General features: G+C 48.9%; 3 protein-coding genes and 1 pseudogene across 4 annotated transcripts in view; 2 read left to right on the forward strand and 2 right to left on the reverse strand.

The window, feature by feature from the left end:
* The window catches only part of LOC141577536 (NUT family member 2G-like), a 100,911-nt gene that overhangs the window by 18,069 nt on the left and 62,888 nt on the right, over positions 1-19,954 (reverse strand). The window contains exon 2 of the mRNA XM_074362982.1: positions 17,480-17,651. The gene's annotated coding sequence lies outside the window, so the exon portion shown is untranslated. The remainder of the gene's footprint in view (positions 1-17,479; positions 17,652-19,954) is intronic.
* Positions 705-8,091, forward strand: LOC141577537 (serine/threonine-protein kinase SBK1 pseudogene; annotated as a pseudogene).
* LOC105080439 (zinc finger protein 658) overlaps positions 6,698-19,954 on the reverse strand; it is a 120,793-nt gene continuing 107,536 nt past the window's right edge. For both annotated transcript variants that reach the window (XM_074362980.1, XM_074362981.1), the window contains exon 10: positions 6,698-7,829. In XM_074362980.1, coding sequence (XP_074219081.1) covers positions 7,803-7,829 — 27 coding nt within the window. In that variant the 3' untranslated portion in view covers positions 6,698-7,802. The remainder of the gene's footprint in view (positions 7,830-19,954) is intronic.
* LOC105080440 (spermatogenesis-associated protein 31A6) lies at positions 7,890-16,221 on the forward strand. Its single transcript, XM_010969423.3, has 5 exons — positions 7,890-8,053; positions 10,235-10,523; positions 11,260-11,317; positions 11,895-11,955; positions 12,199-16,221. Exons 2-5 carry the CDS (start codon positions 10,266-10,268, stop codon positions 16,076-16,078), a joined length of 4,257 nt encoding a protein of 1,418 aa, XP_010967725.2. The 5' UTR covers positions 7,890-8,053; positions 10,235-10,265; the 3' UTR covers positions 16,079-16,221.

The following is a 19,954-nucleotide window of genomic DNA, read 5'->3' on the forward strand; positions in this document are numbered from 1 at the left end:
AAAGGACCGTATTGAGGAAATGATACCTGTTTTTACTCCTACATTTTATTTTCTTAGTGTTCTTGAAGTATATGTGTAATACCAAAATCGTATTAGGATAATCAGAATGTATATCTCGCTTTAAAGTTTCTCTAGGGCAGAGCCAGGCAGGCAGGAGCAGGCTGGAAGGCGGAACCGCGATGCCACGGTGGAGCGCAACCCGGGAGAGCAGCCGGGGCCGGGACCGAGCACCAGGCATAGTGCGAGCGGGAGCCGCAGCCAGAGCCTGGGCCAGGCCGCGGGGTCCAGGACCGCAGGGCCGCGCTGCTTGTAGCCGCGGCGACGCAGTCCCCCTGCGGCTGAGGGACTTCCTCCCAGCTGCTGCCGGTGGCCGGAGCTCAGCAAGCCCCCGCAGCCTGGGAGCACGGGGATCCCCCCACCACATTGAGGATCCAGAGACAGCCAGGAAAGCGGGGTGCCTATCCAGATTCAACACAGAGCGACTCCCCAGCCGGGGAAAGTGGAGACTACCTCTGTATTCAGAAGACAGCGACCTCCCTGCGGTACCGTGAGGACTCCTCCTCTTCAATCTGGGCCCCCACAAGATCTAGAATGCAGTAACCTCCTTGTCCAGGATTGTGGGGACCTCTTCTCAAGATCCTGCTCACTACAACTCCACACCTCAAGACACGAAGACCCAGCTCAGAATGCCCCTAGATCAAGGATCTTGGACACCCCCCCAATTCCGGTACACAGAAATCCCAAATCTAGGGACCTGAAGACAGCAAGAGGCCTCAGGGACTCTCCTACCCCACCAAAGCTCCAGGGCCGGGCTGACAACGAAAACCGAGACGGCGCCCAGGCCCCCTGCTGTGGCTTCCCGAGGCCCCAGCCCAGGGAGATGAGCATGGGCTGCCCAGAGCCCGAGCCGCCCCACTCCCTGCCCTGCTGTGGGCCAGGGACTGCCCCAGGGCTGGGTGCCCGCACTGACCCTCTGCACGCGGGCCGCGAGTGACGTCACCAAGCAGTAGGAACTTGACCGGGAGCTGGGCAAGGGCGCCTATGGGCAGGTCGATCTGGTAGCCGACAAGGGCACAGGCACGAAGACGGCGCTGAAGTTTGTGAACAAGTGCAAATACCAAGCTGAAGAACTTCCTGCGAGAGGTGAGCATCACGAACAGCCTCTTCTCCAGCCCCTTCATTATCAAGGTCTTCCATGTGGTTTTTGAGACCGAAGACTGTTACCTCTTCACCCAGGAGTACGCGCCCGCTGGGGACCTGTTGGACATCACTTCTCCTTAGGTGGGGCTCCCCGAGGACACGGTGAAGCGCTGCGTGCAGCACCTGGGCCTGGCGCTGGACTTCATGCACCGCGACATCAAGCTGGAGAACGTGCTGCTCTTCCGCTGCCAGCCGCGGCGTGAAGCTGGCCGGCCAACTTGGGCATGACGCGCCGTGTGGGCTGCCGCTTGAAGCGGGTCAGCGGCACCTTCCTGCTTCCGGCGCCTGAGGCGTGCCAGGCGGGCCGCGCCCACGGCTTCGCGGTGGACACGGCAGTGGACGTGTGGGCCTTTGGCGTGCTCATCTTCGGCGTGCTCACCGGCAGCTTCCCGCGGGAGGCGGTGTCGGGCGCTGATGCCTTCTTCGAGTTCGTGCGCTGGCAGTGGGGCCGCCTGCGGGGGCTGCCGTGGCAGTGGCGCCGCTTCACAGAGTCAGCGCTGGGTGTGTTTCAGCGGCTCCTGGCGCTGGAGCCTGAGCGCTGCCAGCCGGCCAAGGAGGTCTTCCACTTCCTCAAGCATGAGCTCACGTCCGAGCTGCAGCGCCGGCCCTCGCACTGCGCGCGCAAGCCCGCCGGGGAACTGCCCGCTGGCCGCCGGGCCGCTGGGCCTCGAGGCGCCCAGGCCGCTCAAGCGGACGGTGCAGACTTAGAGCGGTAGCTGTTCCGGCCTGCGCCACGTGCGCCGTCGGGCCCAGGCCCGTCGTCTTCCCGGTGCCCGTGCCCGAGCCAGGCCTACCCCACCCCCCCAACACCGGGTCCCCTGGCAGGACCGACGGCCGCCGGGACAAGAGCAGAGGGCAGACGGTGCTGGCCATGGCCATCGAGATCTGCGTCTGAGCCGCCTCCGCCGCCCTCCGGCCCGGGCGCCGTGCAGCAGCCAGGCGGGGGCGCGGGGAGCCGCCCTGGGCCAAACCGGCCAGGCCGCGCGGTGGCAGGAGGGAGTAGCGGTAGATGAAACAGGCGCCCGGCCGGGGCGGGCTGGTGAGATCGCCACCAAAAGACCTCTTGCCCCGCCTGTGGGAACCAAGCCCTACAGGCGGAGGATTCAGAAGCCCCGACACCAGGAGCAAGGGAGCTTGCTGGCGGACTCCCCCACACCTCCCTGAACCCTGGAACCCCGACTAGTTGCTCCTGCCCTGTGACCCCCTGGCAGATCCTCCTGCGGTCCCACCCCTGGTCCTGCCCTTCCCCCCCAGCTGCCCACTCTGGGCACATAAAGACTGAAATACTGGGTCAGAGAATGGGCTTCAGACCCCTGGGCGCTGGCTGGGAGGAGGGTGAAGAGCTGAGGGCAGGGGTGTGACTCAGCTGCTACTTGCCCCTTTGCTGGGAGGCTGGAGAGGAGGGACCAAGCCCCCTGCAAAATATAGCAATGTCTGGATGTTGCTGAAGCCTGTGTGTGTAGGCACAGGCCCCAAGGATCCAGTGACTACCCTCTTCTCAGTCTCCTGGTGAGGACACTGAGTCCACAAAGAGGGAGGCCTGCTGAGATCCCAGCCATAGAGGTGTGGTTCTGGCAGCCTCCCCCCTCCGCCACAGGGATATCAGGACAACTGAAGGGCTCTCAGGGCAGTGGCCTCAACATCCCTGGGTCGGGGGAGTGCGTGCAGAGCACAGGGCCAGGCCCAGCTCCACCTGCTGCCTGCCGCCCAGAGAACCTGTCTCAGATCTTCTCAGTCCTTGCCGCCCCAGCCCAGACTCAGTGTCCTGGGCTTCAGGCAGGCAGCTAGGTGATTTGTGCCAGGAATTTCTCCTGGGTTTCTGCTGGGGTCCAACATGCTAGCCTGGGGCTGACCCCATCCCCATGTCTCCCAGGTTGTTGGTACTGGAGTGTGGACATGAGGATGGGGCGCCATGGAATTGGAAGAGGGTGAATGTGCACAGGTGTGCACGTAGCCTGTATGTTCGGTGACTGCATCCAGACACCTCAGTAAGTCTGCACAAGGATTCCCACCAGGCAGCTGCCAGAGGGCGTCCAGGCCTGTGTTTCAACACACCCCTCGGAACCGGGCCAGGAGGCACCAGCAGGTTGGTTCAGGGCCCCAGGCAGCAAAACAGACAGGAGGAGCCCAGCCTCACCCAGTACTCCCTCATGAGCCCCGCCCTCTCTCTGGAGGCCTGGGACCCTGCAATAACCTCAGCGTGGGTGAGGCTGCTCCCTGTACCTGCTGTGCCCTACCCTCTGTCCCAGGCCACACCTTCCAGGGTCCCTCCTGGGGCTCGGGCATCTGAAGGGGCTCCCTGATGGGCCAGGCTGACCAGAGGGGCCCCTCAGCCTGGAGCCCCCACCTTTCCACTTAGCCTCATTCCCACTGCGCAGAAGGGCTATAGGTCCCCCTGCCCTGCCCGGGTCCAGTTTACACTGTACAGTTGCCCCAGGGCCTGGCCTCTCCTTCCCCGGTGTGCCCATCTCTCTTGAGACCCACTTCCCTGGCGGGCACTGGCACCCTCCACATGCCAGGTAAATGGCAAACCCCTACTCCTACTAAGGGCCCAGTCTCAGAGAAAGCCTATCACTGCCCCCAGACCACCTGGAGCCCATCCGGGCACCTCGCCCAGCCTCGACATCTCCTTTTGCCTTAGGCCTCTCGACATCCTGTCTCCTGCAATAACAAGGAAGCAAGATTCCAAGTAGATGTCCCTCACGTGGGCTGTCTCACTCTTCCCCTCTTTCTCTGTTAAGATCCTGTTTGGGAGTTTCTCCCTTGTCGTAGTATCCAGGATATTAGAGGTGGGAAGGGACCGTAGGTCTGTAGCCCAGCCCATTTTCAGAGGCACAGAGAAGGGGCAGTGACAGCCTGATAGGGAAGCAGGGCTGGAACCAGGCCTGCACCTTGGCCGTCAGGGCGTTGCTGCTGCCGCTGCCCTCACTGCCCCCTCTGCTCGTCGGGGTTGGACCCTTTGCCCCTTAGGAGAGGTGTTGGGTACAGATGTTTATCTCAGTTTATGTCACTGTCTGTCAGAGAAAAAAATAAACAGCAAAAAAAAAAAACCCCACTGTAGACATGAAGACTCAGAAGACAGAAAAGAAAACCCTTGCTACGCTCCTGTGGTGTGTATGAGTGTGTGTGCACAAGGGAGCGTGTGTGTTCACCCTGGGCAGGCCGGGTCACCCCCGACCCCTGTTCCAGCCCCCAACACTGCCCCCTGTCCTTGGGTGCTTCCAAGAGGCCCCTCTTCCTTAAAAGTGTGAAACTTACCATTATTTCTGTTATAAGAGTTTTAATTCTCAGATAAGCAGAACATAGAGCCATGTCTTTGTTTTATGGGTATTCTTGTTTTTACAAAACACGTAGATTAGCAATGTCTAACTTCAAACATGGTAAGACACTAGATAAGAACTCATCTACAAAACAGAAATAGATTCACAGACAAAGTAAACAATCTTATGGTTACAGGGGAATGTGTATGGGAAGGGATAAATTTGGGAGTTTGAGATTTGCAAATGTAAGCCACTATATATAAAAATAGATTTAAAAAACCCTAAGTTTCTTCTGTATAGCACAGGGAACTATATTCAATATCTTGTAATAACCTTTAATGAAAAAGAATATGAAAATGAATATATGTATGTATGTGCATGACTGGGACATTGAGCTGTACACCAGAAATTGACACATTGTAACTGACTGTAAAAAAGTTAAAAAAATGAAGACTATATATATATATGTATATATATATATGTTTTCTTTTCTTTCCACATGCCCTGGTTCTACCATTCAGGGGGAAGTTATCTTTACCATTTTCTTTTTTGTTTATGTACTATTCTCTTGAACTCTAAAGAATGCTATATATAATCATCTAATTCATTTGATCAGTTTTCGTCAATTTGGACTTCTTATGAATGATAGAGAATATAGCTCATTTCTCCCAGTTTCTTCTCCAAAAAGTATATTTTCTGCTTGTTCCTTAATCTCTAATTTTAAGTTTTTAAAGTAATTTTTTGGTTTTGGTTATAATGTACTGTTCTTAATATTATGCTTAAATAATATATTGTCTGTCCATTTTGTGCAACATTGATGGGCCTAGCAGGATGTGTGGAGATTTGTCCTCAACTTTTCTTCTTTGCAGCATTTCCCATCGTGGCTTTCAACCTTTAGCAAATATAGTTTGATGTTTATATCGTCAAGTTTTACGTAATTTACATTCTCTTTTATAATATAACAAAGCCTTCCATGCTTTATCCATAGGTTGCTTTTCATCGTGGAATCTCAAAGGAATTGACAACATCATGATTATTTTTGTTTGTGTTTTTTTTTAATAACCACAGGTGCAGGTAGCATGATTTGATCCATATCAAGGCAATGAAATCATATGTGAATACACTAAGCCTCCAAAAAATCCAGGTTTCAAGAATCGAGAAGGTAAATTAATTATCTTTTTTTCTCCATTGATTGTTTGAAATCATGTCATCTCAACAGTGTATGCCATCAATTCTAAAAGACATTTCTGAAAGGGAATTCAACCTACGATAGATGTCCTTTTATATTCATGAAAATACGGTAGTTTCCTGCAGGTTTTATACATGTATGGTGCATTATTTATTGTTTAGGAGTTTTACTTACTTTTTATTTTGAAGGACTAAAAAGAAACAGCACCTCTTTCAACATATCACGAAGATAGCCTAATTCTTATTGTTCTCTTTGATAAATGATTAATTTTAGACATCTCACCAGGCCTGCTGCCAGCTGTCAGCATTAATTCCTTGCATGTTCATTCCCAGGACATCCAATCATACTTGAATCTAATGAGAAGCTCTTTGTTCAGTTTCTTTTCAGTTTCCTGTATGCTTGAATGTCTCAAGAAGTTTTTAATTTCTTTCATATTACATTTGCATTTTAGTTAAGTTTATAGGTGCAAAGCAATTTTCACTGTGTTTTGTAACATTCTGTCAAAATAATGAAAAGTCAGATCATCCTTTAAAGAAAAATTGATTTTGATTGACATTAGGAATTTTACCAGCAAGGTTGGAGGAAAAAAATACGATGGAGTAATATGTTTAAAGATTTGAAAGGAAACAATTTTAAGCCTTAAACTATATGCAACCAACGTCTTTTTAAATATAAGGGCACGCAGAAAGATTTTGTTAGAAAATAAGTCCTGAAAAGTTTTATTTCACATAAATCTGTCTGAAAATATCCCTAGAGGAAAAGGTCCAATAGGAGGAAAAATCAACCTGGGAAGATGCTGTTAGGTTTGCAGAAACGAGGGTGAATGTTAGTGACGTTTACTGTATCCCAACAAACACATGAAGAAAACGTAGCACATGCAAAATAGCCCAGAAGGAAGGCTCCAGGAAATATCTCCTTAAAATAGGTGCTGTCATGATGGAGAAAGCAAAATCAGAGGAGGTGGGAGTACTTGTTTGGTTTGCTGAGATGATATTAATATTGACGTAGGTATGTCAACTGGGGAAAAAAAAAAGGCACAATCCAAAAGTTGAGAATTATGTTTTATTTGGTGGATTTCCAGAGGACTTACGGAGAGCACGCTGAAGGACTGCTCAAAAGAGGTAAGGGAGGAGCCAGGATTATATGGGGGTTTTGCAACAAAAAACCAAGTGGTTGGAACATTAAAAGATAACTGCTATTTAAAGAAAACCAGGTATCTCAAGTTAATCAACTGCTATTTAAAGAAAACCAGGTATCTCAAGTTAATCAATTTAGCTCTTTTCTATGGATGGGGAGATGCAAGAGGCTAGGCTCATTGAAATCATTCCTTTGATCTGCACCTTAACTGTCTAGGGCCCGTATCCTATTTTCCTCCATTCTGAATCCCCTCAGGGTGCATAGCTGCAGGTGGCTGCAGTGGCTGCTGGCTTGGTGGCTGCAGCATCCTTTGTTTACTAATGTGGCAGGCAACATTTTTCATCCACAGCTAAGAAACTGAGATAGAAATTAAATTCATGATATAAAACCATTACAATACTGAAAAAGTCCCAAATTTCAAACAAATAGAAGAACCTTTGATCTATAAAGTGGAAGATGCCCCCCAAAGGGGGGCAAAAAGTAGCAATAAAGAAAGTAAAGATAATAAGGCATAATATCAGATGGCAGAAATAAATCACAATAGAACAAAAATTAAATCAAGGTAAAAACTGTCATAAGATTTCTAAATGTCAAAAAAAAAAAACCGTATCAAACAAAACACACTGAAAATAAAGTAATAAGAGACCTGTAGAGGGCAAATATGAATGCAAAGAAGATAAGTCTAAATTTTGATAAATGACTGAATTCAAAGTGAGCCTATTATAAAGGAGGAAAAGACTAGACTGTCGGAGCAATAGTACATGTAGAAGATGATACACTTGTGACCCTGCAGGTTCATGGCAATACAGCCGAATAAACTCACATTCCCATGTTCCCACTAGAGCTATATAAAAACATTATTACCAACAAGCAGGGGGTTATTTTAAAGCCCACATGGAGCATTAAGACAAATTTACCATATAAATCCTTCAGTGAATCCAGCGTTACCGCGGAGAGGATGGAGAGGGGCATTATAAGGGAATTCTGTGTAAGACTTACAGCTGCCTCTGTGTGCTTCAGGCTGGGCTTGAGGCGTCAGGGGTCTGGAGGAAATGAGAAGGGGAAGGCGAGGCACATTTAGAAAGAAAATATGTACCAAACACGCTAGGGGTGTTTGAAGACATGACTTCACCCCAAGGCTTTGATCCTTCCTCCTCTTCATCCTGCAGGTTTGAAGGGCCAGTGCCTTGCTCACGTGAACCCACTCCTGGCTTCTGGACGTAGCAGAAGTGCACAGGGCTGAATGTTTCTGGCCCCCCGCAAATTTGTATGTAGAAATCCTAACTCCTAAAGATGATGGGAGGTGGGGCCGTGGGAAAGTGCTTGTGAGCTTCCATGAATGGGATTAATGCCTAATAGAAGAGACCGCAGAGAGCTCATTATTCCTCCCACCATGTGAGGACACAGAGAGAAGACTCTGGCTGAGCCAGGAAGAGAGCTCTCCCTCTGAGGTGACCATGCTGGCAACTTGATTGTCTTAATTCCCAGCCTCCAGAACCACGATAAAAAACATTTCTGTTTTTAATCTACCCAGTCTATGATATATTGTTAGAGCCACCTTAATGGATTAAGACAACATGTTTCAAACCTTATGTGGAGAGTGGGGATGGTCTTATTTCTGCAAACTGAGAATAAATTGGGTAGAGATAACATATGAAAGAGTTTTTTAAGTAGAAGATTTTGGATTCTTGGATTTAAAAGTACTGGATTGGCTTAAGAAAGGATGAGTGTGTGTGTGCACGCACACGCGGGTGCATGTGTGTTCGCAGTATGTCCCAAAAGCTTTGTGCAGTTTAAAGCTAATAACCCCAGAATTAGAAGTGCTATATTGCAAGGATACAAGGATTTTTCAATACCCACAAATCAAACAGTATGATACACCACATTAACTAATGGAAGAATACATCTCAATGGATGCAGAAAAAATCTTTTGAGAAAATTCAACATCCATTTATGATAAAAACTCTCCAGAAGGTTGGCATAGAGGGAACATACTTCAATATAATAAAGGCCTTATATGACAAACCCACAGCTAACATCATACTCAATGGTGAAAAGCTAAGAGCATTTCCTCTAAGATCAGGAACAAGAAAAGGGTGCCCACTCTTACCACTTTTATTCAACATAGTTTTGGAGGTCCTAGCCACAGCAATCAGAGAAGGAAAGGAAATAAAAGGGCTCCTAATTGGAAAAGAAGTAAAATTGTCACTGTTGCAGATGGCATGATACTCTGCATAGAAAATCCTAGATGCTACAGGAAAACGCCTAGAACTCATCAATGAAGTTGGTAAAGTTGCAGGATACAAAATTATACACGGAAGTCTGTTGCATTTCTATACAATAACAATGAAATGTTAGAAAGAAAAATTAAGGAAACAGTCCCATTTACCATTGCATCAGAAAGAATAAAATACCTACGAATAAGCCTACCTACATAGGCAAAAGACCTGCACGGCCAAAGAAAAGGAAATAATGCCATTGCAGCAACATGGATGGACCTAGAGCTTATCATAGGAAGTGATGTAAATCAGACCAGAGAATCACAGATATCATACCATATCACCATATCATACCATATCATACCGTATCACTTTTGTGTGGAATCTTAAAAACTGATACAAATGAATTCATTTACAAAATAGAAAGAAACCTACAGGCATAGGAAACAAACTATGGTTACAAAAGAGGGAAGGGGCAGGGGGAAGGATAAATTAGAAGTTTGGGATTAACAAATACACATGACTAGGTATAAAATAAACAAGGATCAACTGTACAGCACAGGGAACTATATTCAGTAACTTGTAATAACCGATAATGGAAAAGAATCTGAAAAAGTATGTATGTATGTATATATGTAACTGAATCACTTTGTTGTACACCTGAAATTAACATAGGACTGTAAATCAACTACACTGCAATTAAACAAGAAATGCTACAAACTGACAAGAATATCATTTGAAAGTCTAACTACTTGTAATTCTTTCATACTTATGAATTAAAAAAATTAATTTTTTTTGTGGAGGTCCTTCTGATATAAAATGGTCTAAAACACACACTACTCAGAGTTCATAAAACTAAGTAAGTGTGAAAGGAACCTAAACTCTGTGCCTGGATTTATACAAGACACAAACATCATGTGGGGAAGTTGGAGTTGAGTACAAAGGACATCCTGGGGAAATACAGCCAAAATTTCAGGGTCAACATCAGGTTGTCAGAGGCTCTGAAACTGATGGGCCTCAAGTCAGGAGCTCTAAAAGATGGGGGAACCAGGTAGTATCTGGTTCCAGATGGAAAGAATAGAAAACTGGCTGAGGCCTCTCTGACAGGATGAGAGAAGTTGGAAGGAGGGATCTAGAAACCCCAGGAGGTGCAGGGACCACTGAGGCCAGATGGTGGGGAAGGGGGAGTGGTTCAGCCAAGTCCTCTTATGCCCCTCTTCCATCCACAGGAGCCCTTTGTGACAAGGCCATAGCTTTGTGATGCAGACAGGAGGTTTTGCCCTCCTGCAGACTCCCAGTGCCCCATTGCCTGAAGGCAACCGTGCAGTTCAGAAGATGGAGAATCTCTTCTCTTTGAACAGCGTTATTGCTACTTGGCTGAGCTCCAGTCCGACTTCTTGGGTTACGGATACCATCTTCGCCGTCCTCTGCGGACTGGGGCTTTTCCTCCTGTTACTCCCCTGCTTGCCGGGGAGTCCATCCTTACCACCACCCAGGCAACAAAGAAACATCAAGAAGGTAAGGAATCTTCGGGGTTCAGCTCAAGCCCAACGGAGATTATCTTTTTTTTTTTCTTCTTATTTCCATTTTCCTAAATCACCTAGAGTAACACCCAGGATAGGAACTCCCAGGAAAGTATAGAACATCATTTTTCTAGGGACAAGCCAGGCCAGACAGGGGTTAGGGTGAACATGAGGATTTCTAGCCCAGGATCTGAGATCAAGAGTCCAGGGCAAGTCCCAAACGCAGCGACCAGCGGCTCAGGACTGGATTCCTCAGAGTTTAGTCTCTGCAGGAAGAGTGATCCTTGAGCTCTGGTTCACAAGCCACCTTCCCATGGCAGGTGTCACAAGTGAGCTTTTCCTCTGTGTTGGGGCTGATCTGAGGCAGTGCTGAGCCCCCGAGAGCCTCAGAGCAGAGGCTGGAGTGCAGGTCTGGCCTTGGGAAGCAGAATCCTATCGAACAAATGTCACATGGGCACTTAGGTCTGAGGATGTGTGTGTTTCTTGATGAGAGAAACAGTGACAGAGGAAATCCGTAGTAGGTATCACTTAGAAAATCCCTCTTTGCATTCTTCAAAGAAAAACTGAAAATATTGTTACCCACTTTAAAATTAAATAAAAGGGAAAGAAACCCCACAGAGCTCCATGAGTTAGAGACAGTCACACTGTCCATGAACACTGGGCATCTTGTCTTAGAAGAGGAGAGTTAAAATTTGGTGCCATCCCCCGCCTTTTTTTCCCTCATCAATCAGCCTCAAGTGCAGCCGAAGGGGAGGAGCAGGAACAGGAAAAAAAGCGGAGCTTTGAAAGGTGAGCCCCTGCCACTCAGCCCTGCATGTCCCGAGAGTTAGCTCCCACCCTTCCTGTCCCTGAGGGCCCAGCTCCATGGTCTCTGAGGATACCAGTGGCAGAGTCCATTCTTCAGAAAATAGAGCTTTGAGGAGGCTCCTGGGAAGGAGATCTGAGCCTGGATACTTCCCAGAAATTTGTGCTCAGAATGAAGCCATGAAGGGCCTGGAAATGGGGTCTGTGGGCTGTAGGGGACCAATGGTGCCTGGTTGGGAGGTGGGACCTCCAGGTCCAACTATGAACAAGTTGTTTAACTTTGCTCAGATTCCTTTGTGAGATGACTACTGGCCTTTCTCCCCTACAGAGCAGTGATAAGGGCCACTGGGGGGTAGTGAACGTGGAAGCACTTTGCAAATGACAAACCCATCCATGAGCCTTGCCATCACTGCCAGGGACACATGGCCTTGGACACTGATGCCTGGGCTCCAGAGTGTAATACCTCAAAGATTGCCTTTAAAGGGACTTGGCACTCCTCAGTCTCCTGAAAGACTCTTAGGCCTCTGCCTTCCCCAGCATGACCCAGTCTCCTGATTTTCAGCTTGCAGAGACTATCTGCAGGAACTGGAGAGCACTCCCAACATGGTTTCACTTCTACAAAGGTAAAGAATCTTCCCCTTCTTTCCTGGGTCCTCCTTCCTCTCAAAACCTACAAATGATCCCAGCCCAGGGATGGGGAGCCATGAGAGGGTGTGGCTAAAGCCCTGGGGTGAGCAACAGCAGGCGCATTATGAAGTCAGTGTTGGGGCAGAGGAGGTGCCCCCCCCGCCCCCCTGCCTGGCCTGCCCAGCCCTCCAGGGCCCCATCTGCTCCTGGCTGCAGCTTCTGCCTCCCATCTCCTGCAGCCGCGTCGGGAAGCTCCCTGACAAGGGCAGCTTTCATCAGCCCTCACGTCAGGACCCCTCTGGTGAGGTTTGCAAAGCAGTGCCTGCTGGAGCCCACCAGCTATGCGGGGAACCTGTGGAAGAAGCTGTTCCTGCCATGTCCCTGTTGGCTCCTCTGACCACACATCCTCCACCGCTGGCCTCCAGCAATTCTTCAGGCTCGACAGCCTCCTCAGTTTCTGTTCATCCACACACATTACTGAGTTCCTTTCAGCCATCAGAGCCTTTCCTTCCCCCTGACAGCCCTTCACCCTGTCCAGTTGCTCCTCCTCCTCCCTTACCATGTCCGCCTGATTCAGAGGGCTGCCCTCCACCTCTCACAGCCCCAGCACTGCCAAACTCAATTCTGGCTCTCCCACTGGGCACTGTCCCACAGAGCATGTCTCCACATACTCCTTGGTCACCTTCTCTTGCCCCAGGCATTTCAGGCCTTGGTCACTCAAGCTGTCCCACTTCAGCCCTGTCCCGGTGGCAGGCAGCTGCCAAAGCCTTGTGCCCCGCGACCTCCTCACAGTGTGAACCGCAGAAAAAGCACCTTTCCCACGACCCACCAAAGGCAAGCCTCACAGACAGACAGACAGAGGCTAGTCGCCCCTCTTTGCTCAGCTCTGATGACCAGAAGCTCCCGGAGATACAAATCACAAAGACAGTTGAGATCAAGATTTGGAAGGAAAAAGAAAAAGATGAATCATATCTAAAACGAATGAGCCCAGACTGCCACCTGAATTCCTCAGGGAATATGTTGAAATCACTGGATGCTGAGCAGGACACCACACCCTCCCAACTGCCAGGTCCTCCACAGCTCTCATATCCCAGTATGCTGGGGAACCATCTACAGCAGAAGTATAACCAGCTTTTCTGGGGTCTCCCTTCTCTGCACAGTGAATCCCTGGTGGCTACTGCCTGGATCTCTGAGAGCCCTTCAGCACCACAGTCTCCTTTCCTTTTCAATGGAATTTTGAATGCCTGCCCAGTTCAAATGCAAGCTAAAACATCTCCACTGTTTTCCCAGTCCCAGCCCTTGTCCCATCTGGAATTCCAAGCCCGGCCCTTTATTCCAACAATACCTCAATTTCAGCCCCCACCTCTGGCTCGGGTCCAAACCCAGGTCCACCCCCAGTCCTCCCTCCCAATCCAACCACCTTCCTCGCCACCCCAAATTAGGCCCTGTGGAGTATCTTATCCTACAGCACAGTATAATCCACAATCTCTTAACCCAACTGAGGTTCAACCTTCAGAATGGTGCTTGTTGCAGAAGCAACTAGAAAATGAGTGTTCTTTATCCTCTGGAGTCAAAAAGTCTCAGGAAGCCTTTAATGTCTTTACTTCCAATCTCCCTGAGGACAGCTGGGCAGTATCTATCCTCCCTAAGAATTTTCCAATCAGTCCTGAGCTCCGGAAGCAATTGGAACAACATCTCCAAAAGTGGCTCATCCAACACCGGTGGGAGCTGCCCCAAAGGATCCAAGAGTCTTTAGAAACAAGGCAGCTTCAAGGTGAATTACCAGGGATGTGCGAGGGAAAGGGCCAGCGTGGGCCCTCATGGCCCTCTTCCCTTACAGGTGAAAGTAGCAAGGATGCACAGAAGGTGGGGTTTCAGCTGAGCCAGGACCTGGGCCAAGGCCTGGGGCACATTCTGGGGGAGGTCCCAGAAGATCTTTCCAGGAGCTCAGGAAGCTCCCGAGTAAAGTTTTACGGGGTTAACTCTGAGGAGTCAGAGAGTGACTTGCGGCTCTTGAGGAATGACTCAGGAATTGATTTACTAAGGCGCTTAGACAAGAATCTGGAAAATATCCTGAAAGGTCCTTTGGGCAAGAATTTAGGACAGATCAGTGAGGGTCTGAGGCCTGCGAATGCGTGTCAATCCTGGCTTGCTCTCAATCATGCTTCCCCCAAGTCCAATACTCACATGGAAACCAGAAATCTGGGAGTTTTGAAGGGTTGGAAACCCTACGTGAACACCTCCCGTAGGGTTTCCTTCCTTGATCCAGACATTCGAAAGATGCTAGACACCCATGTTAAAAGGTTTTGGGTAAAGCACAGATGGGGCCTACCCCTTAAGATCCTGAAGCTCGTAAACTTCTTTAAGTTGAAAAAGACTCAACCCTCACCCATTCAACAGGTTAGCTTTTACCCTTCAGCCACCTGTGTATCTGGGGCCCACTCAACAGTCAAGTTTGCGGAGTTCCTAGGAAAACCTCCGCAGGCCCATTTGGGAAAGAAGGTGATAACAGAAAAGTCAGTTTCCAGCCTCGTGAGGCCTCTCCTAGCTCCCTCACTTGTGTGTGAGGAAATCCAGAGGACTGTAGAACGGATCCCATCTGGTGACTACTATGGGCCCCCAAAGGCCTCTCTAACTGAACAGGAGGGAAAGCCGCCCTCCCAGTCTCTCACCTGCAGACTTGTGGGCAGAATCTGGAAGAGAGAGACTGTGGAGGGGGCGAAAAGGGACAGCCTAGAGTCACATCTAAGTTCAGCAACGGCCAGGAATGAACCAAGAGAGGATAGTGGTGGTCAGGCCTCACAAGACTCCAGCCATAGGGTAACAATGCTGCGGGTGAACTTAGGGTCCCAGTCTTTGGGAGCTGAAGAAGCCAGGGAGGCTGTGGAAGCCAAGAAGCCCCCTGCTCTTCAACCACAGCCTAGAGGTATCTCGGGAACAAATATGTTGACAAACCCCCAAACCACAAATGTACCTATGGGGAGTGTAGAGGCCCTGGGGACAAGGAAAAGCTCGCTGCTCCCTAGAATGTCTGTTTTCCGGCATCCAGGTGAGCCAGGCCTTAGCACAGAGGTTGTTAGCGACTATACGCCCAAAGTGGAGGTACAGTCAGACAGCCAGCTTCAAGACGGTCCCAAACACTTGTCCCCTACTGCAGACAACTTGGCCTCTCAGGGGCCCCAGTGCCATTCCCAGACAGTGCCCACTGGAGACAGGTTAGCTTCCCGGGTGCTAAGTGGCTTCACAAAGACCCAAAGGAGTGGCCAGGGGCAGGAGGAGCCCAAGACTTCAAAACTTCAGGATTTACGGAAGAGCCAGAGCAAGACACCAGCCCCTGCCGACGAGAGAGAGGACGCTCCAAGGCCTAAACCAGGAGCGCATGAAGAAGGGTGTAAAGAATCAGGGACCTCTCAAGCTGGAAGCGTGAGCCGCCCTGCCCAAGTGAGGGGGATGATAAACCCTTTTGGGAGGAAGTATCTCCAGGTGATGCCAGAGAAGAAGCAGGGGCCGACAGAAAGCTTTTTCAAAAAAAGGCTAAGGCTCTTTTTCCAGTGGATTTTCTCCAGGAAAAAAATTAAAGGCTGGGATGCTCCGCAAAGGTGCAAGCCCATCCCAGCTACTACCCGGAGCCAAGCGCCAGTCAAAAGCAGATCAATTTTGAACAGTGAGACCACTGAGGCTCAGGCACTCATGACGGCTGTTGGACAGATTCTAGAAGAGAAAATGGCAGTTCACCATGGCCTTCATGCCACAAAGTTAGAGGCACACAAACCAGAACTCCAAGCCCCTGCATGGGGGTGCTTTTGCTACCACAGGCTTCCCTGCTATCAGAAACAAGAGAGGATGCTGAGTTACACAGCCTGCAGCCACCAAGCCACCTCCAAGGACCAGGGTGGTTCTACCAGGGAGAGCGAAGTCAGACACCGACAGTCCTTGAGAAGTGTAAGATTCAGCAATGAGCAGCTGGGCCTGAGGTGCCGCCCATCTTTGCCCCTCAAGAACACTTTGTCTCCAGTCAGTCCCTGCCAGCATGGGCCAAGGGTGTCAGATGCCCCAGCCCCCCGTCCACACTGTCCAAGGCACTGTCCAAGGGGAGGTGCCTTGTCTGGTCAACCATAAAATGCTTCTCCAGCCTTTCCTTTAGTAGGAAATCATGTCTCCAAAAAAAAAAATTCAGTCCATGTAAAGAAAATGCTTTTCTCATTAACCCTTTCAAAACATTTAATGTTCCCTAATACATAATTTTGTTTTTTCTCATAAGAGCATAGTGTAATGGTTTCTGTGCTGTGTACTTCGTCTTCTAGAAAGCAGGGGCGTGGAGGGAGGCAGACAGGAGCATTGCAAGCTTGCTCCTTAGCGCAAGTTCCTTTATTGTACCTTACAAATACTGTCATTACACAAACAAAGACCACTCTCTAAAAACAAGATGGGAAAAACGTGAAGACCACACCCCAGGATTTGTTTCAGTCCGTCTTTCTCCTGCGTCTGCTCTACGTTGAAATTTATGCAGGTACTATGGGTAGGTTTGCAGAGGCATTAGAGCTGGATGTTCCTCCTGATGCTCCAGGAAATCTCAGAGCTACAAGGGTAGAAGTTTAAGGGGGGGTGGGGTTGTAAGCCCTGGGTTCAGCAGCAGGAGAACTCTTGCCCATGGCTCTCCTAGTGGGGACTATATAATACCTGCCCCTAAGAGTTCCTCCTCTCCCTCATGGGCTGGGGTTGAGATGTAACCAAAGAACCCCTCTTAGCTTAGCCTTAATAAAATGGTCAGCATTACCCTCCCCCACCTCTGCATTTCCCACACTTTAGAGCAGCAGCAAGTGTGGCTCTGCCAGCTGTGTGTGTGTAGGTGGGAGACTATGAGGGGAGGCTACTGAGGGCTGTCTTGAGCCTTATCCAAATAAATGAATGGCTCTGTTCGTGGGTCGCTTGCCTCCCCCTCTGTGTTAACCCCAGCAGAGGAGTTCTGGATGAATGGAACAGGGATATGCAGTAACTGATGGCCAAACACTGCGAACCTAGGGTGGGATGTAGGTGCAGCACAAAGGTTGGATCCAAGGAAGGAGACAGAATGGCACCAGGTGCCCAAAAATGTGCAGTGAGAGAGCTACCCCCTGACATACATGGCACCACCATCTAAATGCCTGGAGAGGAGGAAAAGTTAAGAGTCCAGTAGCTCGTCATGGCCCCACCTCAGGGTCTCTACCCTATTCCAACTCTACGATCACAAACCTAGAGGGGCTACCTTGAGGTCAAAACAGAAGGTCAGATTTGCAGAAGTAAAGCAAATTGGGGGAGGTCAGTCTCAACATTATCTTTAATAAGCTTACACACCATCATCTCTTGAATTCTAGAAATGATGACTTAACAACAGGTGTCAAAGCCATGACTCAGGGACCCAGGATGTGACTCCCAGTCTGGTGACCTTTCCGTAAACACATGGCCCAAAAACTGCTCCTGGGGAGATGTGGGGACTTAAAAGGCGAAGAGACTAGCTTGCGATTATGTAGTAAGTCTTACCTGGTTCCCAGTCCTCGCTTACCCCAGAGCCTGGCACGAGAAGAAATCAGGATTTGTCACAGGGTGGTGGTGATGTGGGGGTGACCTCTTCAAAATCTGGGGGCGGGGTACAGTCCAGGGGTGTTCTGCTGCTCTGCTTGTATTACAGCTTTTCCTGTCCTCTGGCCCCCACCTATACGGGAAAGCAGGGAGGTGAGGAACAATTTCTCTAGAGTGATTTGATGCTTTCTGTCACATGCAGGGCAAACAGCGGGCACAGCTCCAGGGGGAGAGGCTTTCCCACTGTGGGGAGTCCTGCTCTGGCTGATAGCCCTGATCCAGATGACAAGAGAAATGGGCCCCAATCCCTATATCCGTCGAGCTCCTCAACATATGGCACTGGGACCGGGGGTGGAGGGGCAGGTGTGGCACAGGACTGCTCGCCATCCTGTTTCTCACTGGAGCCAAGTCCTGCCTCTGGGCCCCCATTCTCAAGGCTCCCTCCAGAAAGGAGGAGTTTTTGAAAGCGGAGCAGTGAGCAGCAAGCGTGAAAGCAGGACTCAGGGCAAAGAGTTGATCCTGGTCCCTTGGGAGTTCAGGAGAGCATGGCGCGGGGCTGGGGTGCTCAGTCTGGCTGCTGCTGCTGGGTTCTCTCAGGGGCACCCAGAAGTGAGTTCTGCGAGTATGGGGGAGCTGGGTGTGGGCCCCGCTGCTCCTGCCGGGAGAAGTGTCACAGACAGACAATGCTGATGGAACTGCAGGAAAACAGAAAGAAGCAAGTCCCTTTGCCTGTCTCCTGCCGCTCAGTCTTCCAGCACAGGAAGACCAGAAATGGAGACCCATGCAGAGACAATACACAAAGACTTCATAGAGACATCTCTCAAGAGAGACCTCTCACACAGACATCTCCCACAGAGTCACACGTTGCCCCACAGGGACCACATATGTGTTGCCTTACAGACCCTCAGATATAAAGCAAGCACAGATTTAGCAGAGATTTCCTAGAGATACCTCCCAAAGAGGGAGATACCTCATACAGCGCGTTCAGAGACCTTGTGCAGAGACCTCATGTGGCCTCACCAGAGATGTCACAGAGAAACTCACAGACTTAGAGACAGTACACAGAGACCTCCCCTGCGCCACAGAGATGTCTCACTGAGACCTTACCCAGATAAGCCACAGAGACTTGGCACAAAGACCTCACAGAGACCTCATGTCTATTCTTCAGGATCCTGAGCAGCCACACATTGACAAGCCTTTCGTAATGAATATGAAATCACTTAGCAAACTGGCAGCAAGAAAAGGATGCCATCAGCTGTGCCCCCTTGAGATCCCACCAGACACTCAGACACTGTCAGCATTACTCTAAGTGGGGTTCTCTGCTTGGGCAAATACTCGGCAAGTTTTGTTATCCTATAAGGTCATTGCCTCTGAACAAAAGACTTACATATTCCACATGCAGATCGGCAAAACTAATTCTTCAGGTTTTCATTAGCTTGAGAATCACAGATTTTTAAACACAACTAAAACACCGTCAGCCTCCAATGAGAAAAAATATCTGTCCAGGTTTATTATCATCCAGTCAAATGGTGTCTGTCACATTTTTTTATCTTACTGGGGACAAGACTTGAACTTGAAATGGCTTACTTGTTTCCTTTGGAAACACAAGAAATACCTGTCAAAAATGGACTCTAGGAATGAAATAAACTAGGAAAGAAGCCTCAGGGCTCACATTCACTTCCAAGAGGGCTATGGAACCGGCACATTATTTCACACACTACCGCTTGCATCAGCTTTGTGGGGCTTGCTTTATTTCTTAACAAGCCAATAAATAACATGAGGGTTTTTCACAAGTCAAATTCCTAGTTATTAATATTCTTATATCATTTGGCAAAATTATACCTCTTAATATTATTTTATTTCTTAAAGTGTAGTAATGCCCTAAAATGATATTACATGTTTCCAGGATATGACACCATCCTAATGTTCAGCTAACATACTAAAAAGGACAGGTTATTAAGGATTCATTTTAAAATAATTCTATGAAATGTATATTTTCTGACATGCAGTCAAGATCCACTTTATATTCATTATAGGGTTAAAAAAGAACACATTGCTTTAACAATTTTTGGAATATAAAATATATCACTTAGTCCATGCTTGAGGTTATACAGATGGCTTAGTAAAACTACTGAAAAAGGGGTATCTTAATATCTGAATTGAAGAGAATGCACATTTAATCAACATTTGGTTTATAATAATGAATAGCGTAAGCTTCATAGATACTTAACACTTTCCAAAGGGTGTACTTTGATAAGACTACTTATTTCTCACTGCTAATAAGCAACCTATTGTCCTTGCCTTGGAAAATCTATTTTAGTGACAGCTGTCAAGCATCCATGACCGGTGAAGTCTCAGATTATCCAGCATCCCATGACAGCATCACAGTCCTTTCTCTAAGAGGAGCAGGTCTGACACAGGGGCTCCTTTGGCTTA

Source organism: Camelus bactrianus, chromosome 4 (genome assembly GCF_048773025.1).
Source record: "Camelus bactrianus isolate YW-2024 breed Bactrian camel chromosome 4, ASM4877302v1, whole genome shotgun sequence".
Taxonomy (NCBI): Eukaryota; Metazoa; Chordata; class Mammalia; order Artiodactyla; family Camelidae; genus Camelus; species Camelus bactrianus.